The following is a 25,886-nucleotide window of genomic DNA, read 5'->3' as shown; positions in this document are numbered from 1 at the left end:
TAATTATATATATATATATATATATACATATACATATATACACACTGACTCCAAGCTTTTGAAAGGTAAAAATCAAAAAATCCTGAAACAAAAGTACTCCAGTGTTTTAAATATTGATAATAATAATAATAATAATAATAATAATAATAATAATAATAATAAATGTTTCTTGAACAGCAAATCAGCATATTAGAATGATTTCTGAAGGATCATGTGACACTGAAGACTGGAGTAATGATGCTGAAAATTAAGCACTAATCACAGGAATAAATTACATATTAAAATATATTAAATTAGAAAGCAGTTATTTTAAATAGTAAAAATATTTCACAATATTACTGCTTTTGCTGTATTCTGGATCAAATAAATACAGGCTTATTGAGCAAAAACATTAAAATCTTACTGTTCAAAAACATTTGACTGGTAGTGTATATGTGTATGTATGTACATGTATATAATTCTTTTGTCTGGAGTGATTTTAAGCCTTTGTCCTGCTATTGAAGATAAAGAAAGATCCTTCTGTAGTCATTTCCATGAGTAAATTAATATAATTCAATCAAAATACATATACATACATAAAATCATTCTAAAAATATTAAAATGAGATGGAATACTATGACCGGGCAAACATTCTGAATTATTTCACTTGTGTTTTAAAAACAATTGAATCAAATTCATTCTGCACAGCGTCGTGCAAAACCAGCGACTTCTTTGAAATCATCTGCCGTCTACCGATGTCAATGCCATGCATGTAAACCTCTTTAAAATGCACATGGAACACACTGTATCAGGAAAATACTCTCTCTTTGAAAATAGCTGACATGATGTAAGGGGTTAAAGGGAGATTCCGATGACAAATTCGCATGATGTTTTTCAACCTGAGATTCAAAAGTCGTCGCCTCGCGATCGAGGCATTGCTTACAGTAGAAAAGTTCACACGTCTTCCTCTATGTCCTAGGAAGAAGTACTTACACTGATTTTGCAATTGTGCACTGGACTACATGGCTTCCACTAAATGGTGAGTCCTAAAATAGGCTGCAACCTACACCTGAGACAGTTTAGATGTCTTTCGTTGAACAACGCATCAGGCGTAATCTACTGTGCAGGCTTATTAAAATACGTCAAACTGGCCGTGAGGGTTAGATATCAGTGTCTAACTTTGCCAATTCAAACCAAGACTCTAAATAAAAAGAGCCTTCCTATGGTTTATCTGTTTTTGTTCTCTCACTTCATTTTTGCACTGTTTGGTATTGTGATATAAAGTCTTCTAAGTCCAGTCCTCTTCTCAAATGTCAGTATTTTAAAAGTGAGCTCTATGTCCACGTCCTGTCAGGTTGGGCGATTGCCGCTTACAAAGTTGTAGACCAAAAACTTGGAGGTTCCACAGTAATGTGTTGCGAAGAGTTTGCCGTCAGGCGTGGGATCGGAGAAGGCGATTTCGTCTTTACTTAGATGAGACCCATAGATGAAATTATTCCTGGAGAAAAAGATGAATAGACATTTAAGCCTTAATTGTGAAGAAGAATGCATTATTTATTATTCGAAAAATGTGTAGATTTATAGAAATCTGAAATACTTTATGTTTTTAAGTTTTTTTTTTTTAATCTTACGCTCACAATAATACAGAAAAAAACTTAAAAAAAAAAAAAAATTGATAATATTGAGAAATATTATTACAATTTTACCTTTTCTTTTATTTTAATATATTTTAAAATATAATTTATTCATATGATGGCAAAGCTGATTTTCCATTCTAACATGCTTATTTGGTGCTCATGAAATATTTCTTATTATTATCAATGTTGAAAACAGTTGTGCTGCTTCATATTTTTGTGGAAACCCTAAAAAAAACATTGATTCTGGAAAAAAATTCCACTTAGCTGTTTTCAACCTAATAATAATAATAATAGTAATACATGTTTTTTGAGCAGCAAATTAGAATATCAGAATGATTTCTGAAGGATCATGTGACTGCAGTAACGATGCAAAAAAATTCAGCTTTGAAATCACAGAAATAAATGACATTTTAAAAAACATTCAAATAGAAATCAGTTGTTTTAAATAGTAAAAACATTTCAGACTTTTACTGACTTTTTTTTGCTGTACTTTGCATCAATTAAATGCAGGCTTGGTGAGCAGAAGAGACTTCTTTAAAAAAACATTAAAAATCTTACTCTCCAAAAACTTTTGACTGGTAGTGTAGGTGTATTAAAATGTGTCACATTTATAAGTAGTTGTGATTTAATGCATTTTAACTACCATCATTTACACATTACAACACATTAAAACTGTGTTTACAATTATTCATAAAAACATCCTTCACTTTACCTGAGGCACTCAATCATGCGTGAGGCGATGCCTTTCCGTCTCATCATGCTGAACACCCAAATACGACTGATGCCACAGAGCGCTGGCTCAGGTACGGTAGAGCAGCACCAGGCCCTCTGACGCTCGTACATGACCTTCTCTCCTTCTGAACCCTCTGGCACGGACTCCTCTATAACCCTGTATCCCTGTACACAGCAAACCAAAACAAACCCATCAGATGTAGAATAGACTAAGATGAACACTACACAAAAACGCAGCACCTTACAGTGACTTCACTTAGTTGTTAAAAGGCCAAATGGAATATGAATGTTTGTCACATTTTTTCTTCTAAATGAAAACCAGTGGAATTCTGATAATGGGTTAAAGCAAAATCTAAAATTTTATACATATATATATGAATGAGCTTAGAGTACTGCACTAGTATAGCTTAAAATAAGGTGAAATGCAAGATATACACCTATAAACACATGCTCAGCTGACCTCTTGTATGTGCTCGGCGATAAGACAGCCTGCGACTTTCTTATCATTTGAAATGAAGAGGAAGGTTTTGGTCTGTGACGGGACTTTGGTTTCCACTTGCTGGAAGCCCAAGTCATTGTCCACCATTTCTCTGATCTCCTCAACCTCAAATCAAACAGGACAGATATTAGAAACAGACATTACACAGGGCTAGTGAACGAAAGTATATGAGGAAGAGACAAGTACCTTTTTCAGTGCGTACTTAGGATCATCAGGGAGAACAAGAATAATCTTGCCGTCAGGATACTCTCCCAGGATTCTCTCTTTTTTCCAGCCCTGGAACGGATATTACAATAATGATTTTGAGACATGGGTATGTAGTTCTTTTAAGATTGTAACCCCCTCTATTAATTATAATGAGTTTATGTGAGGACAACAATTTTGAAAAAAATTCCACATTAATATTTAACATACAGTAGAAGTCAAAAGTTTAAAATGTTAATTATTTTTCCAAAATAAGAGGGATCATACAAAATGCATGTTAGTTTTTATTTACTACTGACCGGAATAAGACATTTCAAATAAAAGACATTTACATATAGTCCACAAGAGAAAATAACGGTTGAATTTATAAAAATAACCCCGTTCAAAAGTTTACATTTGATTCTTAATAGTTTGTTGTTACCTGAATGATCCACAGCTGTGTTTTTTTGTTTAGTAAAAGGTGTTCATGAGTCCCTTATTTGTCATGAACAGTTAAACTGCCCACTTTTCTTCAGAAAAATCCTTCAGGTTCACAAATTCTTTGGTTTTTCAGCATTTTTGTGTATTTGAACTCTTTCCAACAATGACTGTTTGATTTTGAGATCCATCTTTTCACATTGAGGACAGCTCAGAAACTCATATGCAACTATTACAGAAGGTTCAACCGCTCACTGATGCTCCAAAAGGAAAAATTATGCATTAAGATCCGAAGGGGTGAAAACTTTTGGAATTTGAATATCAGGGTATTCAATTTTATTTAATATCAATTTAACTTATTTTGTCTTCTGGGGAACATGCAAATATCTTCTGTAGCTTCTGAAGGGCAGTACTAAATTGAAAAAAATATGATATTTAGGCAAAATAAGAAAAATTGACACATTTTCATTCTGTCCAAAAGTTTTCACCCTCCGTTTCTTAATGCAGTGTTTTCCTTCTGGAGCATCATGAACCTTCTGTAATAGTTGCATATGAGTCCCTCAGTTGTCCTCAGTGTGAAAAGATGAATCTCAAAATCATACAGTCATTGTTGAAAAGGGTTCAAATATCTTATTTAGTACTAAATAAAAAAAAATAGCATGCGTTTTGTATGATCCCTCTTATTTTGGTAAAACAATTAACATTTTGCAGATTTTGCAAGGTGTATGTACACTTTCAAATCAATTGTATATCCACCTTAAATTTTAACATACTTCCGGTTCATTAGCCACTATAGGGAAATAACGAGAAGAATAACAACATGCAGTAAACGGTAAAACTGTTTGCACTACAAACCAGTGTGTTCATATTTAAGATAATACATTAAAATAATATGGTAAGACACACCAATTTGCAAAATCAAGCAGCAAAACGAGCTGTTTTGTACATCTAAATATAGCTGGATGCAGATGAGACCGGAAACCAGACCCATAAAATTTACAATTGGCCGTGCTTGCTCTTACGGGAAAAATAAGGTGGATATATATACACACTGATCTTTTAAGAATACATTAAAGCAATACAACCACTCAAGGCTGTGCTTACTCCTGACAGATGAGACTGAAGCAACATCTTTATGATATTGTAAGTAACTTTGAAATCACATAAAAATAATAAAGTTAATAAGATGCAACAGTTTCTCTCTTGACTCACCACGTATCTGACAGCGCTGATGAACTGGTTGTGGAAGAGGAGGTGTTGGGATTCGTCCTCTGGGCTGGTAGGAGAGTACAGCATCCCACACACGTTACACGTCACCGCACCAAACGCCTTCTGACCAGCATCCTGCAAAGCACAAACACAACCTTCACTAAATCCTGACGTTTTTATTCTAGGTTTAAATGTTTATTCCAAAATAACGTAAAGTTGTAACATAGTATTTGTATATTTAACACAGAGTCTGTAAGTTAAAATATGAAAAAGAAAGAAATACAAGGAAATTATGATGATTTGATCCAAATGAGGATGGGAATAAATTAACCCAAACAAATACACAACGTTTGTTAGGATATATCTGTCTTACAGTGCTGGACTGTGCTGCTGTACTAGTAGGTTTGGGACTGGTTTTGACCTCTTTCTTCTGTTCTGCTCCAGGTTCAACACTAGAATTTGCCCTGAAATAACAACAGATTGTTTTAAGTTGCAGACATTCAACAGCTTTTCTATAAAATGACTAATTGACTAGAGAACAAAATAGACTCTTTTGATAATATCATTTTAACAACACATTATAAGTGGGTAATTTCAGCTCTAGCAACAACAAACAAAATAGCAAAAATGATGACCTTCTCAAAAAATTGTCCTGAACAAAATAATAGTTGTGTCAGTGTTGCCCAAAACAGAGTAATGTTCTAATACACAGATCAACATTTATTTTCAGGCAAATAAAACCAAATACACTTCAACAGGACACTGTGCTTTTTTTATAGACCTAAAGCAACTTTATACTTTTCAAATCTTTAGTAAAGTCCTTTGAATTACCTGTCGCTATTTTCTGTTTGCGTCTTTTGTGCAGGTTCTTGTTGGGGAGAGGGTTTCAGCTTATTATCTGTGAACACATGCATCACAAGCTAGTTGGATTTTTTTTTTTAAATGAACAAATATGCATTATTACACATACTGTCAAAGTGAAATTTGTTTAGCATGTGTTTAACACTTTAACACATTTATTATCTGGTTATGATAAGATCCCTAAGTGCTGAGTATGAAACTAGCACTGCAAGACGGACAGAAATCAGGCGTGTTTGACTCAAAACTAAACAAATCAATACAACGTCTACCTGCAGTAGTGGTGACACATGGCTTCCTCTCCACTGCTGGTTTGGGCTGCACTTTACCCGATGAAGGGGACTGGTCTGCTTTGACCTGTGAACATGACACATTTTAAACAACTGTAGTGCTTATTTAGATTGTTAGCATGAAGATACTTCATAAAAACAAAATCTTTTTAATATTATAAATTGTAAGCCTACTTGCAAAAGCAAAAACAACCTGCAGAATTTGACGTTTTGAATTGGATGCAAATTATTTGATGAAGTTTAATATTCAGGAATAAGGCTCTGTTGCAATCACCACTTTACAATTTAAACTACCATTCAAAAGTCCGGGGTTGCGCAAGATCTTTTTTTATTTTATTTTGAGGTTTCTTAGGCTCACCAAAACTGCATTCTTTTGATCAAAATACAGTAATTATTGTGAGATATTATTACAATTTAAAATAATTGTTACATTTTTTAAAATATAATTTATTCCTGTGACGCAAAGCTGAATTTCAGCATCATTACACTTGTCTTCAGTGTCACATGACCTTCCAGAAATCATTCTAACATGCTGATTTGCTGCTCAAGAAACATTTCTGATTATTTACATTTTTACAGAAACACATTTTTATCAGGATTCTTTAATGAATAGAAAGTTCAAAAGATCAGGAATTATTTGAAATAGTTTTTTTTATTACATTTCTTTCATTAAAAAAAAAAAAAAAATTTATTTTAGGAAAAAAAATCTTACTGACCCAAAATGTTTTTAATGTTTTGACCAATGTAAGGTACACTACCAGTTGAAAGTTTCTGAACAGCAAAATTTTGTTTTTTTTATTAAAGAAGTCTCTTTCGCCTGCATTTATTTGATCCAAAGTACAGCAAAACAGTAACATTCTATTTAAATATATTTTGAAATGTAATTCATTCCTGTGATTTCAAATCTGAATTTTTAGCATCATTACTGTCACATGATCATTCAGAGATCATTCTAATATGCTGATTTGCTGCTCAAAAACATTTATTATTATTTTTACCATTATTATGTTGAACACAGCTTAGTAGAATTTTTTTTCAGGTTTCTTCAATGAATAGAAAGTTCAGAAGAACAGCATTTATCTGAAAAAAAAATCTTTTGTAACATTATAAATGTTTTTATCATCACTTTTGATCAATTTAAAGCATCCTTGCTAAATTAAAGTATTAATTTCTACAATTTCTTTCCAAAAAAAAAGTCTCCAAAGCTTTTGAATGGTATAGTGTATATTGTTACAAAAGCTTGAATTTCAGATAATTGCTGGTCTTTGGATCTTTCTATTCATCAAAGTATCCTGAAAAAATGTAATTAACTCTTTTAAATATTGACAATAATAAGAAGAATAATAAAAAAAAATGATTCTTGAAAAAAATCAAATCAGAAGGGTCATGCGATGCTGAAGACCGGAGTAACGATGCTGAAAATGTAGCTTTGATCACAGGAATAAATTTAATTTTTGAAATATATTCAAATAGAAAGCAGTTATTTTAAATTTTAAAACTAATTTACAATATTACTGCTTTTGCTGTATTTTGGATCAAATAAATGCATGCTTGGTGAGCAGAAGAAAAGCATTAAAAAAACCTACTGTTCAAAAACTTTTGACTGGTAGTGTATTTTAAATATGTTTCTTAAATGCATCATAAATGCTTCATAGTGCATTATAATACACATTCTAATGCTTTGTATTTTTCAGAAATAATTGCATTAAAATGTGCTTGACCTCATTTTTGGGTGTTGCTGGTTTGGCCGTCTCCTCTTCAAGACCATCCAGTTCAAAGTCATCCGGTGAATACTTGCGTCTGGGAGTGTACGGTTTATACTCCACCACCGGTTTGGGTTTGGGGCTGGTGATTCCATTAGGCATGGGTGGCGCCTGAGCCGGAAGGGCTCGTCTGGGTTCATTCGAGCCCACTTTGGGCACGCTTTCCGGCACAGGAACCTGCGCAGGTGTGGTGGCCGGGCTGGGCGAGACCGAAGGAGCATCCGTCTCCTTGGGAGACCCAGCCTGACTCGCCTGATCCGACTTTAACTTCTTAACACGGGTCCAAGTCAACTTATCCCGCTGAAGCTCAACCTGCCTCAGCCTCTGAAAGCGGGATAGCTTCTTCTTCTCCTGGGTTTTGAGTGGCAAAGACACCTGGCTGAGGAAAAAACGCTTTTTCGGCGTACAATCCTCATGTTTTGAATCATCAGCCTCAGAGCTAGGAGTTTCAGGGGGAGTGGGGTTTTCAGACACCTCTTTTTCAGTCTCGCAAACCTCCTTAGAGTCACTCGCCTCGTTTTGTTGCTCAACACTTGTCTCGTCTGAAGTTCCAGGAGCATCGGATGCAATATCATCTGCGATTTCCTCACAGAGAGCGAGGAGGTTGAGCTGTCGAGGTGGAGGTTTCTTGGCGGCAGCCGCTCTTTCTTCAGCCAAAGCCGCAAGACGTGCCTTCGTCCGAGCTTGAGGGTTCATGGCCTGCTTTTTCGGAAGCTCTTGCGAGTCCGTCGCGCTTTCTTGAGGCAAAGAGGGTGAAGAAGTCACCTCCTTACATGTCACAGCTTCACCTGTTTGTTTTTTCACCACGTCCTCCTCCACATCCTCAAAGGTTTCGATCTCCACCACACAGTGTTCAATCTCAATATCGTCATCTAGAAATCCTTCCGAATCTGGAAGAAACACTTTCGCCACGTCGGTGCTTTGTACGCTGTCCGGCAGGGAACACGTGTTTACTACTTCCAACTCATCCATGTCAGAAATGTCTTTACCAGCAAACGAGTGTTTCGTAATGCTGGTTTCTTGGATGACTTTAAAAAGAGCCTCTAAAGGTGGAGGAGATTTGCTCATCACATCTACTTTTGCATCCACACTCACTGTGATTTTCTCAATCGGGTCTGTCGGAAGCTCTTTAAGCTCTTCTATTTTGCTCGCTCGCGGTTCGTGAAGCGACTGCAGGTCGCTTATATTAGCCACGTGGATTTTGTCAGGTTTGGGTAACGTGATCTCCTCGCTTTGAAAGTCAAGCGACCGTCCGTAATTGTGCTCTATCTGCACAGGAAACAAAGCTGCGACTGTTTTAACCGTTTCAGAGATGGTTGGCTTTTCCTTCTTTATTCTTGAAACATATTTCTTGTTTCCTTTTTTCAAAACAGACATATTTTGAGACGGTTTATCACCAGAGGCTTTCGTCTTCCCCTCGTCTTTCCGCCGCCTTCCTCTCGTGCCTTTCTTTTGTGGAGTTTTCAAGCGAGACGATCGTCGAACAGGTTTTCCGTTTTCTTCCCTCGGCTGTGCTTGTTGTTTCTGCTTAGACGACTGAGTTTCCATCGCTTTGTTTTTTGGAGGTCTTCCTCTCAAAGACTTCTTGGGCATCTGAGGTTTATCTGACTCCACGAGACTCTGATCCATCTTTGTTTTCTTAACTTCAGGTTCAGAAGAAGACATCTTTCGTTTCTGCCCAGGCATCCTGGGAGAGATGACAAAGCTAGTTACATCAATATGTGACTAAGCATGCACAGAGGTAAACAAATCTTTGTGTAAAATCTATATAAGTAGCATTAAATATTAACACAATACCACATACAGAAAATAAACAGCTGTCATCCATCATAACGGATTTCTAAAGTGACAGCTGAGGCAATTCAATAACATTTAACTTAGATTAAACGCTTCTACAATCTGTAAACACTCTTACAATTATCTCAATTCGTAGTTATTAAAATAACACAACACAAATCATATAATCTTCCTTTTTTAACTGCACATCTACATGTCAACAGCTCAAATCAGTGTCTCTGCTTCCCCAAAGATGAGATGTATGAAGTAAACATGAGTCGTTTATTCTAATTTCCAGTTTATAATAACATGCTATTATGATTTGAAGAGTATATAAAAAGCGTTAAATAAATTAATGACATTTTTCAGGTGTCTCTTCAGTCTGACGTCGAGAAGAAAGTTAGCAGAGCTGGCTAACTCCGTTAGCTGTCTCCTTATAAAGCCAACGACATTCACTACTGTCGATTATATATTACAAATAAGTAAATAAGACTTACATGTAACTACTGAGACTGGTAGGAAAAAAACCGACAGTGATAAAGCACAGTGCCGAACTTACCTATCTTTTCCTGTTTCTAAACAACAGCTGTTTTCCGCTGTGTGGAGCAAAGTTTAGCCTCACTTCCGGTGCTGAGTCTTCTTCGGCGAATCCAGCGAAGTTTTCGTATGATTGAACGACACCTACCGACACCTAGACGATAGAAAGAAAAATAATTTCACTGTTTTCCAACGAAGTAGAAAATTCTTGCTGCTCTTTAATGTATTGATTATACTTATGATATATATGAAATATTAAAATGTATATTATGTCAAATTATTATGATGTTTTAAAGTAAATTTTATATAAATAATATATGTAGTTATAATATATTATATATAATATTATAAATTGCTGTGTGTGTGTGTGTGTGATATAACGTATGCATTATTTTTCTAATGATATAATGTATTTTTTTTATATTAAATATTTGAATTTAAATTATTTCAATATTAAAATTTTTATTCAATTATATATATGGTTATATATTAGAAATAGTATATTACATATTATAAATAATATAATATTATAAATTGCTATGTGTGTGTATAAAATACTAAATTAAATATGAAAATTTATATTATGTTAAATTATTATCAGTATTGTCATTCTATTCTATTCATTCTAGTCATCTATCATACTATTAAATTAAACAATATTACATTTTATTACATATTTTAATGTATATATAAAAATGTATATAAATAATATATATAGTTATAATATGTTATAACTACTATATATATATATATAATATTATAATTTGCTATATGTGTGTGTGATATAATGTATGCATAATTTATTTAAATTTATATTTGATTATATATATATATATATAGTTATATAAGTAATATATTATATATAATATTTAAAATTGCTATGTGTGTATAAAATACTAAATTAAATATTAAAATGTATATTATGTTAAATTATTATTATTAATGATAATTATAATAATATTAAATTAATATTAAATTTAATGATATAATGTATCTTTATAAAATATTTAAATGTAAAATATTTCAATATTAAAAATGTATATTTGATTATGTATATATTCACAAATGTAAATATTAAAATGCATATTATGTTAAATTATTAGTTTTAACACACACACACACACATATATATATATATAAATAATAAATATAAATAATATATAGTTATAATATATTATACATAATATAAATTACTACATATTTGTGTGTGTGTGTGTGTGTGATATAATATATGCATAATTTTTTAAATAAAATATTAATTTTTAAATTTATATTTAATTACATAAATATTTATACATGTAAATATTAAAAATGTATAAAATGTTGAAATTATTATTGTTTTAACTCTTTATTATTTTAATATAGCCTAAATGATATAATTTTACATATATTTTCTAATCATATAATATATTTTTTAATTTTATAAAAGATTAGATTAGATTTTTTACACATAGTGCAATTCTTTTAGTACATTATACATTATACAAGTGCGATCTTTATATATAGTGTATCTATTTTTTTTTTTCTCAATGCAGTTTTATCTATGGTTTTGGCCACTGGATGTCAGTAACGCTCTTCTGATTGGCCGCAGCTGAACTCCCAGAATCCTCCGCGAGGCGCGGAATCCGAATGTTTACATTTACACAATTTCCCGGAGTTCTGAAACGCGTGTTTCTATTTATAATATACTTGTCTTGTTTCATTCTTATGTTTAGTTACACGTAGCGCATGATGTCGTTCAGTAAACAGCCAAAAGAAATATATTAGTCGATCAGCTGTGTGAAATAGCGTTTATGTCGAATTACTTTGGTTGTCACTTGTGTGTGGAAGTCAACGGACTGAAGGAGTCTGACAGACCGATTGAGGATGAGTGTTTCAGATCTGAGCGCTCACAGTCCTGCTTCCAACACATCTGCAGACTCCAGAGAGAAACTCCAGGATCTGCTGAATGCTGTGAGAGAGGTTCATGACACTGCACTGCAAGGTATAATATAATATAATATAATGTAATATTTCTCTTTCTCTGTACAAGTGAAACTGTAGATTCTGGATCTGTTCAAATGATATTTGCTGTTAAAAATATTTTTCATTATCTTATTAATGCTTTAGATTAAAAAAAGACTAGATATTTAGATCAGATGTAATTAAATATTTTAAAAAATGCATTTTTTAAAATAAATAATTATATATATATATATATATATATATATTAATAAGGATAAATTCTGATATAAATTCTCATATATATGTATGTATGTATATATGTATGTATGTATATATATATATATATATATATATATATATATATATATATATATATTAATAAGGATAAATAAAATCGAGTACAGTACAGTAAATATTTATTTATAATGTGCACGGAACCCTATAAAATACATTTTATTTTTGCCCAAATTCTGTTTTTTTTTTTTTTTTTTAACATGGAACTCTATTTTTTTAATCAATTGAATTTATAGCAATATGGGATGTTTTTTGCTTTTGCACTGACATAAATTTTTCTGATTTTCAGAATTGCAAGCAAAAATAACTAAACTGAAGAAAGAGCGCTGTCTGTAAGTATCAGATTTACTGTGTAAAAGCATTTAATAAAAAAGTTGCATGAAGATTTTTTAAATCAGTTTGGTTTGATTATTTGTAAATAGACTTATAATTGTTTTTTGAATACTGATGATCATTAAAAAACTTGATGGACTTTTTCATGAAGTTTTTCTTCTGGTTCAAGTGTTCTGTAATAAATGTCAAATCTCAGAACATTAATAATTCTGCTTTCCTGTCAGAGATGCTCAGAAACTGGGTGAATTTCACAGCAAAAACCAGCAGTTACGAGAACAACAGAAGATCCTGCAGGAAAAGATCAGAGAGTTAGAGGACAGGTGCTCTGAAAAGGACATATTTTTTTTTTTTTTACCTCTTTGGCATCTTTTTTTTCTAATATTATCTTAAGTTGCTGTTTTGATTGTCTCTGTATTTAGGGTGCGTTCTGGACCATGTGATCGTTGCTCTGTGACAGAGAAGCAGATTAAAAAGACAAACTCTGAGCTTGAGGATACTAATCAGAAAAATCTGTCAGTCATCTCTGAGCTTGGTGAGGATTATTTATTCATGTTGTATTATTATTATGTATTGCATTGTGTCTCATCTGTGAGGCAATATCTACCACTCTGTTAGTATCAACTCATAAATCTGCTGTAAATGTGTGTTGGTGAGTTTAGAGGCAGAGAGGAAGACTCTTAAAGATGAAAACAGGAAACTGAGTCTTGAGCTGGAGCGATTTCGAAGGTCAAGGTGAGTCTTAAAGTCAAATGAAACGTGACAAAATGCCTCCACGCGTCTGTAGAGATCTGTAATGATGAAGTACATCATATGAGTTTGTGTTTTAAGTGGATATCTCTGTATATGTGTCTAGTTCTCCACAGAATGTGTCTTCAGAGACAGAGGAGGGGATGATCCCAGACTCTCCTCACCGTCCACTGTCCTTACCTGTTGCCAGCAAGATGAAACGACGGAAAGAGCAGAACCACGTCCGCTATGCTGAGACACCTCTGTCATTCTCATATCCTGGTAAGACACTTAAAGTGAAGGAAGAAGGTCCATTGGTGTTCACCTCTGGCCTTTATTCATTTTTTAAGGACAATGATTTGAGAGTATTGAGTTGTAATTAGACATATAATTTTATTTATATATATATATATATATATATATATATATTTTTTTTTTTTTTTTGTAAAGAAGTCTCTTCTGCTCAACAAGCCTGCATTTTTTTTTTGATCCAAAGTACAGCAAAAGCAGTCAAATATTTGAAATATTTTTATTATTTAAAATAACTGTTCTGAATTTGAATATATTTTAAAATGTAATTTATTCTTGTGATCAAAGCTACATTTTTTTTCAGCATCATTACTCCAGTCTTCAGTGTCACATGATCCTTCAGAAATCATTCTAATATGCTGATTTTCTGTTCAAGAAACATTTATTATTATTATTATTATCAATATTTAAAACAGTACATTTTATCAGGATTCTATGATGAATAGAAAGATCCAAAGATCAGCATTTATATGAAATAAAAGCTTTTGTAACATTATACACTGTACCATTCAAAAGCTTGGAGTCAGTATAATTATTTATTTATTTATTTTGTGGAAAAGAAATTAATACTTTTATTTAGCAAGGATGCTTTAAACTGATCAAAAGTGATGATAAATACATTTATAATGTTACAAAAGATTTCTATTTCAGATAAATGCTGGATAAATTTCCTGAAAAAAATTCTACTCAGCTGTTTTCAACATAATAATAATAATAATAATAATAAATGTTTTTCGAGCAGCAAATCAGAATATCATTATTTCTAAAGTAATGATGCTAAAAATTCAGCTTTGAAATCACAGGAATAAATTACATTTTAAAATACATTAAATAGAAAACAGTTATTTTAAATAGTAAAAATATTTCAAAATTTTACTGTTTCTGCTGTGCTTTAGACCAAATAAATACGGGCTTGGTGAGCACAGAAGACTTATTTAAAAAACATTAAAAATCCTACTGTTCAAAACATTTGACTGGAAATATATGTATATAATTGTATATATTTAGTTATTAAATTTTTAATATATACAAATATGTATGCATTCATTTAGTTTTTTTTTATATTAATATATATATTTGTTTTGATTTATTTGTAATAATTTACAGAACCCAAGCGAGGAGAGCCGTCTGTGCCCTTCAGCTGTAATGGCAAAAGCGTGCTGGTTGCTGAGACTTGTGAAATGGATGTGACTTGTATTGCAGGTATCATGAGCTGATCTTCATCTATAATTTATGTTAATACAAAAATCTCATGTATAATCAATATGATTACAGTCAGTGTTTAAAAGTATTTTGCTTAAAACAAATTTAAATTTAAGTTTTTAGAATTGTATTCAAATTCTCTTTTGAAGCAATATGTTTTAGATGATGTTCTTTGTAAGGATAACATGAATGTGATGTTTATTTTAGAGCCTCAAACAAGGAAACATTTCAGGGCTGTGGTTCCTGAGACCTGCCGTATGGACGTCTGTCCCGAACAGGTTCTGCCTTATTTTTATCTTTAACATCTCCACTCATGTATTATATCTTAAATTGCCTTTTTAGATTTTATTTCAGCTGTGCATTTTGAAGACAATCTTGAAAATGCTTAGTTATATACAAAAAAACAGTATGTTCACACTGCCAGTGTTTATAAATGCGTGTTTACATGTCAAATGTGTTTCCCCTCCAGTCTGATGATGATGATGATGATGATCACACTTCGTCACACACTGAACGAAGCCAACAATCCGAGTCACATGACTGCATAAACATGTAAAAAGAAACTTTTAAATCCTAACAAACTTTCTTTTGATTATCTGGAACAAATACTTCATATTAGTAGCTGTTGTTTCTTTTTATATCTATCTATTCCAGTGTCACTGCAGTCCAAAATGACGAGTCGCCGTCTGTTTTACGTTGCAATCCTGTGGATTCTCGAGAGCAGCAGAAGTCACCGTCCACAAAAGACTTTCCATGCACACCTTCAAACATTTCAGTGCCAGTTAGAGGGAAGAGAAAACATACGGATGGCAGAAAAAAGAGAGATTTCTGATTCCAGCTTGGATGATCCTGATGAAACCGAAATCAAGTGGATGATGTTTGCTTCCACTCCAGCTAATGATCGTATAGAGAGCAAGAATCAGGAATCAACGGTTAGACACAATCAGACAGAAACAAAACAGGTTATCACCTGATTTAGCCATTTTCAAACAGTTTTACTTAAAAATGTGAATTAAACACACTTGAGTTAGTTTTAACTATTTTATGTTTATAGGATTCAAAGAAGAGGAAATGTTTGGACAAGCACACGCCTCGCAAAGGTTCTCTTCAGAACCAAAACATGCCTTTTCCATACGGTAATGCGGATCTATTACGAACAGTTTCCCTTAATAGTTTACTGATAATCTTAGGTAGTTCAGGATGAAAGTTTTTAATGATGTTTTATGATTGTTTGGTCTTTATTTGACACAGATCAGAGCTGGAGTGTTGATCCAGGAGCTGATCTGGATCAGTATGATACGGAAAGCTCTCCTCAACCAGAGGTATATATTTATAAATTGCAATAAATGCAATAAATTGATAAATCAGTTATTTTGAACTTTTTATCCATCAAAGATATCTGAAATAAATGCATCACAGTTTCCACAAAAATATGAAGCAGCACAACTGTGCTCAACATTGATAATAATAAGAAATCTTGAGCAGCAAATCAGCATATTAGAATGATTTCTGAAGGATCATGTGACACTGAAGACTGAAGGAATGATGCTGAAAATTCAGCTTTGCATCAGAAAAATAAATTATATTTTACAATATATTCTAATAGAAAGCACTTATTTTTAATTGTAATAATATTTCAGAATTTTACTGTATCTATTGTAGTTTTGCTCAAATAAATGCCGCCTCGGTGAGCAGAAGAGACTTCTTGTAAACCCATTAAAAAACTGATATTTTGGTTATTTTAGCTGTATGTCACTAAAGATATTAAAAAATATATTTGTAAAAATCTGACATTTTTCCCAAATTCCATTAGGCCAAAGCAGACATAGAAACAATGGACACTGACTGTACATTTGTAAGTCACAGTCTGCTGCTGAGAGGCCAGAAGAGGACAGGACAATCCCAAACCACTGGTATTACATCAATGAACAACTGATTTGATTTGTTTCTTCAAATTCACGTCATCTTAAGACAATATCTACATGTGATTGATCAAAAGGAATTGGACAGAAGGCAAACGACAGCCTTGCCGACATCTTCGATAAGACGGGGTACGGAGAATATGAGTCGTGTCCACAGGAAGAGAGTTTTGATCCTAAACAAGACAGTACATACGAGGAGGAGAGAGAAGAAGATGATGAAGAGGAAGAACAAGTGGCAGCAGGTAGTGTTTTGTTTAATTCTGTCATTTCCAAGACATATGGTAATATTTGTCCTTCATGTTTTACACCATTTTATTGTGATTGTTCAGATGAGTTCCGCCGGCCTGCAGATCCAGAACGAGTGTCGTCTGACGATGATAAATCAAACAGGTGAGTAATATATGATGCTTTTATTGGTAATAAATGTTCTTTTACAATTTCAAGTACAAAATTTTTAACCATTTTTCCTATTTAAAATAAATGTTTTCTATTTTAAAATATTTTAGAATGTAATTTATTCTTGTGATTTCAAAGCTGTATTTTTAGCATCGTTACTCCAGTCACATGATCATTCAGAAATCATTTTAATGTTGTGATTTGATGCTCAAACAAAATTATAATTATTATTATGTTGAAAACAGGTGAGTAGAATTTTTTTAGGTTTCTTTGATGAATAGAAAGTTCAGAAAAAGCATTTATCTGAAATAGAAATCTTTTTTAATATTATACATTACTTTATCATTAAAGCATTATCAATTTAAAGCATCCTTGCTAAATAAAAGTATTAATCCCCCCCATAAAAATTATATTATATTAAAAATGATAAAAGATTATACTGACTCCAAGCTTTTGAATGGTACAGTGTATAATGTTACAAAAGCTTTTTATTTCTGATAAATGCTGATTTTTAGATCTTTCTATTTATTAAAGAAACCTGAAATGTACTGAACTGTTTTAAATATTGATAATAATAATAAATGTTCCCTGAACAGCAAATAAGCATATTAGAATGGTAATACTGGCGTGAAAACTGGAGTGATGATGCTGAAAATGTAGCTTTGATCACAGGAATAAATTACATTTTAAAATATATTCAAATATAAAACAGTTATTTTAAATGGTAAAAAATGTAAAAAAAAATTACTGTTTTTGCTGTACTTTGTATCAAATAAATGCAGGCTTGGTGAGCAAAAGAGACTTTCTTTAAAACCATTAAAAGTCTTTTGACTGTTATTGTTTTTATTTATTTTAATGATTTTTATGAATAAATTATTTTGGGTTTTATTGTTAGTACATCAGGAAAAAGATAAAGTAGCAACTAGTTTTCCTATATACACTACTGTTCAAAAATTTGGGGTCAGTACATTTTTTTTATTGTTTCTTTTTTTTTTTTTTTCCTCAAGAAATTAATACTTTTATTCACCAAGGATGTATTAAGTTAATAATTAAAAGTTTATTAAAAGTTAATAATAAATAATTTACATTGTTATAAAATATTTATATTTTGAATAAACACTGTACTTTTTAAACTTGTTATTCATGAAAGAATCCTGAAAAAAAAAAAAAATACAGATTCCAAAAAATATTTGGCAGCACAACTGTTGATATTATCCAACATTGATCATTCTAATAATAAATCAGCATATTAGAATGATTTCTGAAGGATCATGTGAAACTTAAGACTGGCGTAACAGCTGATAAAAATTCAGCTTTTCATCACAGGAATAAATTCTATTTTAAAGTATGTTAAAATAAAAAACATTATTTTATATTGTAAAAACATTTTGCAATATTACTGTTTTTTTTCTATATTTTTAATCAAATAAATGCAGCCTTGATGAGCATAAGAGACTTCTTTAAAGACTATTACAAGTCTTACTGACCCCAAACTTTTGAACGGTAGTGTGTATATATATATATATTAGGGGTGTGCAAAGCAGCCGGTATTTGTATCTGTATTTGTATTTGTTGAGGGGGGAAAAGTATTTGTATTTGTATTTGTATTCGAGTAAAATTCAAAATAGGCGTAAAAATACAGTTTTTTTGCGTTACACTTCTACACACTTTTTTTGGCTGGTGGAGGACCAAGAGATGGCTCAGCAGCAGCCGCACTCTTTTCTATTTGGTTGTCCAAATCCATGTGAGGTGTTTTAGCTAAGTTAATGAGTGACGGGAAGCTAAGGTTAACTGGGGAGTCGCTCTCTAAACGTGGGGTATTTAAAATTGCTTTTGAATGCGCGCGCGCGTTTTACTTTCGGTTTCGTTTTAACGATGGCGCGAAACTCTCTGCGGTGCTGAGCGTGCATTCTACAATAAAAGACATCAGTTTAACAAAGCAATTTAAAAGTGGTGGGACACAAACGGGATTTTGAAAAGTGTGTCCCCAGTGGAAATTACGCACCTGCGTGAGTGGAGTTATCATTTGATGTGAATGTGCCGCGTTGTACAGTATATTGAGACGGAGGCGCCAGAATTGCATCTGACAGAATGTGCGCTGTAGCACAAAATATAGTACATTTCTTCAAAAGCAGATTGTGGAGACATTTTAATTTTCCACAATCAAAAATCGTCATATCACACACCCCTAATTGCAATGTAGTTTGTGCAAATCTGGAACAGAGGTTGGTTAAGAGAGAAAAAAACGGCCGGTTCCGAGTTTCAGCGGAGCACAGTGTCAGTGACTCATGAGGAAACGCAGCTTTTTGATATAAAGTTTTTCTTGTTCCCGAATACAAATATTTTTTAAGTATTTGTTCGAAATAAGTATTTGTAAAAAACACCCTATTTGTGCCGTTCCGAATACCGTATTCGGGTTCGGCTCCACCCCTAATATATATATATATATATATATATATATGTAAGCTTTAAATGCATATGGTGCTTCAAAATCAACAAAATGAATAAAAATGGTTAAAATAATAAAATTATTAGCTAAAGAAATTATCCATTAAGTATATGTTTAAAGACACTGTATGTTTTGCTTTCTGTTCCAGGAATAGGTCCTTTGCTTGTGTGGAAGTTGTGCGTAAGAAAGACGAAAGGAGAAAACTGAAAGGCCACTATTGTAAAGAGTGTGAAATTGTGAGTCAGTTTATACACTGTATTATGCAATATATCTCCTTTTTCTTAATAATCATAACATCAGTAATTAGAAATGTTGTAATTAACAGCAATCTGTTGTTTTAGTATTACGCAGGCCTTCCAGAGGAAGAGAGGCAGAAAAAAATGGCTTCCTGTTCACGGCATCGCTACCGCTACATCCCACCTTCCACTCCGGAGAACTTTTGGGAAGTGGGTTTCCCGTCGACACAGACCTGTGTGGACAGAGGTACTGCATTATGTCATTTTGTCAAATGGAAGAAAGCAATTTTGAAATCTTGTACTGTTAAGTACTATATAACACTATTAATGCTTTGCTCTCATCAGGCTACATTAAAGAGGACGACCAGCCGGACGTACGGATACGCAGGAGACGACCGTACCTCGCCATGTTCTCACCGAAAGCCAAGTCACAAAAACATAAGCACTGAGTGTATCCATTATAAGTTCAGAAGTCATTTAAAAACCACATTGGAACTAAACTGATGTATATGTAATTCTATCCGCTTCTGTCCTGAATCACAGCTGCTTATTTTAATTACTTTTTACATGTATTTGTGTTATTTTATGAAATGACCTCGATTAATAAACAAACCTCATTTTGTCTAGAGGAAGGGAAGAACATTTTGTACACTTGATTTTCACTGTAATTTGTAAAAATACTTTTATACTGTAATAAAATAATAATAAAGTTGTTGTTAAATACATTTGTACATCTCAGTATATGACTGTGCTAAGTTAGCAAAATACAGTAAGTTTGCTTTTAACAGGATGGAGAAAATGATTTTCCTGACAATAAAACGTGAATCTTTTGTGTATTTACATAAGATTGTCAATTTTTCTATTTAACATAATATGTTCTGAATAATGCATTTTTAGGTCTTTATAGCTTATTGTAATATTAATACTTTTTTTTTATTTTAGTAACATTTTTGTTTAATTGAAGCCTGAAAATACCTAATTAGGTGTTAAAAATGTGCTTGTAAATACGTAATTATGCTATATTATCACATCTTGTATTCAATATTTTTATCAACTTGTTTTCTTTTAATTAACAGAGGTTTTGTATTTCTTTTTGAAATGTATTGTGATCTAAGCTTATGCAGTTTTGGAATATACACTATTTACGCTTTTTTCCCATTCAAAACCAGTGAATGTTCACTGATTTACACTATATGGTATAAAGAAAGCCATGTGTGACTCCTCAAGTGTGCTTCAGTTCAGGAGGGCTGACAGCTGTAGACAGCAGCACTTTCAGTCAGGTTTCTTCTCTTTAGTGTTTTCTTACCTGTTGAAATGGATCGCAGACAGAGGCAGGCGGCTCTGTCTTTCCTCAACAACATCTCGCTGGATGGAACAGCAGTGGAGGTGAATGGGGCTCAACGTCAAGATGAGGATGGCGCCAGATTCACGCTTTCAGCATCTGCTCCAGTCACACGATCACAAACAGCTTCAGGAGAACAGCAGCAGCCCGGGAAAGAGGAGTGTGGAGGTCAGACGGGGAGCGGAGTCAAAACATCTCTTCTGGACACTGAATCCAAAGTCAGCTTCTCCAGAGAGCTTCAGAGGTCTAGCAGTTTTTTTTTTATTATTATTATTTAATTAAAATACTTCCAAATAACATGTTTCAAAAGAATTATTTTGTTTTTTTAAAAAATGTGAGTACTGCAGTGTATTTTTGTTTTCTTACAGTAATTCTTGCACAAGTGTCGTGCGACCCAGAAGCAGCAGACGAGTTCATTTCATCAAAAACATGAGACAACATGATACTCGGAATGGAAGGTACCACATTGAAAAAACGAGCAAAAATATGACAAATATCTATATTTAACAACCAACAGTGTTGGGCATGTTACTTTAAAAAAAGTAATTAGTTATAATTACTAGTTACCTCTCACAAATAACTGAATTAATAACTGAGTTACATCATTAGGCCTATAAAAGTAACCAATTACCAGGAAAAGTAACTATTATGTTATTTAAAAAAAAATAAAAAAATAAGTTCAAATATGTCAAATAACTTGGATGCCCATAATGGGAAATATGTTAAACAAATAAAATTTAAATGCAATGAAATGAATAACATTAATTAAATTAATTTATTTAATACTGGCAGTTATTAAAAGCTGAGGAATTGCAAAGGAACTTCGTTTCTTTGTCAGAAAATTCAGCAAAGAATATCGTTTACATGAAGTGCGTCAATTCTGCGTGGTATGAAAGTGTGTGAGACAAAGCGATGGCTAGTTGTGCGCCTTCACACTAGAGTTTACAGTTTCTCAAATACACTTTTTACGGTTTACGGTTTCTCAAATACACTTATGCTGCACATTCATTTAGATGAACTGAAAAATAAAATGATAATAATATTGAAATAAATGATAGTAACGGGGGATAGTAACGTTGTAACGGGGGAAACAGTGATTTGTTTGATTACTCGTTACTGAAAAAAATAACGCCGTTAGTAACGCCGTTTATTTTTAAAACGCCGTTATTCCCATCACTGATAACCAAATAACCAATAATATAACCAGGCTTATTATAGTTAAATAAAATTATAAGTATACCATAAAAATACATTTTGTTAGTTGAATTAAAATAATGTTAACTGATAAAATATTGAAAAAAAGTTATACTTATTTTATTCCAGCTAGTTGCCAAGGAAATATTTCTCATTTTCATTTACTGTGAATTAAAAATAAAAATAAATAAAAAATACAAAGAAATAAAAAGGTTAAAACGTTAACAAAAAATTAAACCTAAATAAAAAATAAAACCTATAATAGTATTATAATGATACTAAAATAATGCTGGGTCCTATTAATTAACACTGATGCAACCCAACTAAAAATGAGCAACACATTTATTACAATATATTTAGTAATATTTGTTAACATTAGATAATAAAAATACAACTGTTCATAGTCCATGTTAGCTCAGGTCCATGTAATAATATTACAACTTCTATATATAAAAATATATAGATAAATAAATAAATAAAACTATATCTAATATTAAAATGACAGCTGAAATAATTATTAAATATGATCTAAAGCATAACAATCATTTGAGTATAACTGCACTTCTATTCAAAATTATTCTGCAGTATTTATTAAGATCTGCGTCATTGGACTGAAATGACAAATGACACATACAGCAGGATTAAGAGGCTCTTCTGAGAGCAGCACATGTCTTTGACAATGTTTCTACACAAACACTCTAGATAAAAACTAGATAGACTAATTTAGATTTAACTGTGCTCAATGGGAAGTTTAAATGGTGATAAAAGAAAAAATGCATTCATGAAATGGTGTCAGTCTTAAAAATATAATAAACTGTGTCTAACGTTTATGTTCTTGTAGGATAGTTTTAATCAGTGCTAGAAGAGCTCTATACGGGATGTTTTCTGTCCTGCCCTATCGAGACTTCAGTCAGATCAAGTGAGTCCTGCTCTGTCTACTTTAGATTTTGAATATAGACCTATAGATCTCACACTCATCTGTTGTCTACAGTGAGCAAAGGTTAGACTGCGGCCATCAGAAGAGCTTCAGTGGAGCGACTGGAGACACAGTGATTGGTGTTGATGCTGTTGAACCTGGAGCCAAGGGTAAGGTGAGTATGACGTATTTGATCTATTCTAATATGTAATATCTATAATGTAATATTGAGGTTTCATAACCAATATTTTGTTTCTGAACCATCAGACAGTGTCGTACACAAATCTTCTGTCTCACACTAATGCCTTGAGTGGCAGCAGTGGCAGTGATGATGTTTTCAAGCAGCATTCTGGGTCACAGTGTGTTTTGAGTCCAGTATGTAACATCCTCATTCAGACGGCCATAAAGAAAGGTCAGTGAGGAAGAGCTACATGTTCACATTTCAGATTTACCAGACTGTCTTGTTATGAGTGAATATTTATTGATTTAGTGTTTTTGAATTAATTTCAATTTAGGATAAAAAAGAATTTACAAGATTTTACAAAGATGTTTTAAATTCTAAAATTATTTGACAATTATAAAAGCAGTTCATAAATTAAAAATGAGTAGATTTAAGTAAAACTAAGCAACACATTAATTTACATTTTTATGTCCTGGATTTTTTTTTTCTTTTTAATTTTTTTTTTTTTTTTACATTTATTATTTACTTGTTTCTCAATTGTTAAAAAATAATAATAATACTTATAAATAAGACTTATAAATAATACTAAGCTGCATGTCAATTTAGGATGGAAAAATTTCCCTTTAAAATTATATTTTTTTCTGTCTAAGAATATTTTTTCTGTCTTTTGAAATTGTTATTATTTCCCTGTATTCATAAATTTTTTGTTTGTATTTTATTTATTTATTTTATTGGTCCTGGATTTTTTTCTCTTTCTTTCAACACACACTTATTTATTTATTTATTTATTATTTTTGAATGACATTTCAATTTAGGATAAAAATAATTGACCAGTTTTGTTCTAAAATTATTTGACAATTGTACAAGCTGTTAATAAATAAAAAAATGAATAGATTTATAAGTAAAACTAAGCTGTGATTTAAATGTATTTATTTATTTATTTATTTATTTCTGTCCTGGATTTTTTTTCTTTAAATTTTTTTAAACACTTCCAGAATTCTCATATTTATTTATTATTTTTTTATTTATACTTATTTACTTACTTTTTTGTCAACTGTTAAAGAGATTAAAAAATTAAAGTTAAAAAATTATATATTTATAAATAATACTAAGCTCTCTACATCAATTTAGATTCTTTTTTTCCTGTCCAAGAATATTTGTTCTCTTTTAATCTTTTTAAAATTATTATTATTTCCAGCATTCCCTGTATTCATTCATTCATTCATTTTTTTGTTTGTTTTTATTTATTTTTTGGTCCTGGATTTTTTTTCCTCTTTTGACACACACCCACACCCACATATATATATATATACCTTACATATAGTGTTGTTTAAAATATATATATATATATATATATATTTTAATATACAGGTTTCAAAGGGAAAAACATTGATGACTATGACCCGAATCTCCTGGATGATCCACAGTGGCCTTGTGGGAAACATAAACGAGTGCTTGTCTTTCCATCTTATATGGTGAGTACAAAATCAGTTGATGCATTTGAAGCTTATCATTTGTTATTATTATTATTGCAACATTTTACGATCATTTCACATTTGCCTAAGTGAATATACTAATGCTGCTTATGAGGGAAGAACTGGATCATTGCAATAAAAAAAGTTCACGAAAATGATCTTTGCCTCAAAAACTCTCTTCTGCACCTCACGGATGTAATGCAGCATTTAAAACTGTTCAAATTTTTTAGCATTTTGCTTCCTAGAGATGTGTTGATTTTTTCAGACAACGGTCATTGAATATGTCAAACCGTCCGACCTGAAGAAAGACATGAATGAAACATTCAGCGAAAAGTTTCCACATGTTCAACTGACCCTCAGCAAAATCAGAAGGTACCAGCTTCCAGTTACACAGTTTAAAAATGTTAACATCTAATTGCATTTGTTAATTTATTATACTGTGACATTCTCAAGTCTGAAAAGAGAGATCCGTAAACTGGCCCAGGAGGATTGTGGGTACGAAGAACCGACGATTGCAATGGCGTACGTTTATTTTGAAAAGCTTGCCCTGCATGGTAAACTCGACAAGCAGAATCGTAAACTCTGCGCCGGAGCTTGCATCCTTCTCGCCGCCAAAATAAGCAACGACCTCAAGAGGCCAGAGGTCAAACACCTCATAGATGTAAGTAATAGCTCTATTAATATCTTCTCCCTGATTTCAAATTCAATAATATCTTAATCAATTCTCACTCAGAGACTGGAGGAGCGACTGCGGCTGAATCGGAGGGAACTGTTATCGCTGGAGTTTCCGGTGCTGGTGGCGCTCGAGTTTAAACTGCATCTTCCACAGCGCGAGATCTTACCGCATTACAGACGCCTCTGTCAGACCACCTAAAACCAGACCAGACTAGTTCCTCAAAACCCGTACCAACATTACTGGTTTTCAGTATTTAGATGTAACATTAGGGCTGCAACGATTCCTCGATGGCTTTCATATATATATACACTATTACTCGTCAGAATTTTCAACAGATTACTCTATTACCAAAATAATAGTTTGTGACAGCCCTATTTAGATGCACTGTT

The 25,886-nt window shown here is 32.3% G+C and overlaps 3 protein-coding genes across 3 annotated transcripts; 2 read left to right on the top strand and 1 right to left on the bottom strand.

Moving 5' to 3' along the window:
• Nucleotides 1-60: 60 nt before the first annotated feature.
• Nucleotides 61-10,040, bottom strand: esco1 (establishment of sister chromatid cohesion N-acetyltransferase 1). The gene is made up of 10 exons (XM_051098133.1): nt 9,924-10,040; nt 7,547-9,275; nt 5,808-5,892; nt 5,509-5,575; nt 5,051-5,141; nt 4,681-4,812; nt 3,034-3,123; nt 2,809-2,952; nt 2,329-2,513; nt 61-1,477 (listed from the first exon to the last, which is right to left on the bottom strand). The coding sequence occupies exons 2-10, from the start codon at nt 9,272-9,274 to the stop codon at nt 1,330-1,332; spliced, it is 2,670 nt and encodes an 889-aa protein (XP_050954090.1). The 5' UTR covers nt 9,275; nt 9,924-10,040; the 3' UTR covers nt 61-1,329.
• Nucleotides 10,041-11,514: 1,474 nt separating this feature from the next.
• Nucleotides 11,515-20,417, top strand: rbbp8 (retinoblastoma binding protein 8). Its single transcript, XM_051098135.1, is given in 19 exon segments — nt 11,515-11,885; nt 12,429-12,471; nt 12,697-12,792; nt 12,892-13,004; nt 13,132-13,204; nt 13,326-13,480; nt 14,615-14,710; nt 14,918-14,988; nt 15,180-15,262; nt 15,365-15,526; nt 15,528-15,672; nt 15,765-15,846; nt 15,962-16,032; nt 16,524-16,623; nt 16,710-16,874; nt 16,962-17,022; nt 19,626-19,713; nt 19,819-19,960; nt 20,059-20,417. Coding segments are annotated over 19 exon segments (1,968 nt in total). The 5' UTR covers nt 11,515-11,767; the 3' UTR covers nt 20,163-20,417.
• A 2,894-nt stretch (nt 20,418-23,311) lies between these two features.
• Nucleotides 23,312-25,882, top strand: LOC127156136 (CDK5 and ABL1 enzyme substrate 1-like). The gene is made up of 6 exons (XM_051098871.1): nt 23,312-23,335; nt 23,433-23,577; nt 24,718-24,821; nt 25,087-25,193; nt 25,275-25,482; nt 25,555-25,882. The coding sequence occupies exons 1-6, from the start codon at nt 23,312-23,314 to the stop codon at nt 25,693-25,695; spliced, it is 729 nt and encodes a 242-aa protein (XP_050954828.1). The 3' UTR covers nt 25,696-25,882.
• The last annotated feature ends 4 nt before the right edge of the window (nt 25,883-25,886 follow it).

Source organism: Labeo rohita, chromosome 24 (assembly GCF_022985175.1).
Source record: "Labeo rohita strain BAU-BD-2019 chromosome 24, IGBB_LRoh.1.0, whole genome shotgun sequence".
Classification (NCBI taxonomy): domain Eukaryota; kingdom Metazoa; phylum Chordata; class Actinopteri; order Cypriniformes; family Cyprinidae; genus Labeo; species Labeo rohita.
Note: the sequence above shows the minus strand (reverse complement) of the source record. Positions and strands in the feature narration are given on the sequence as shown.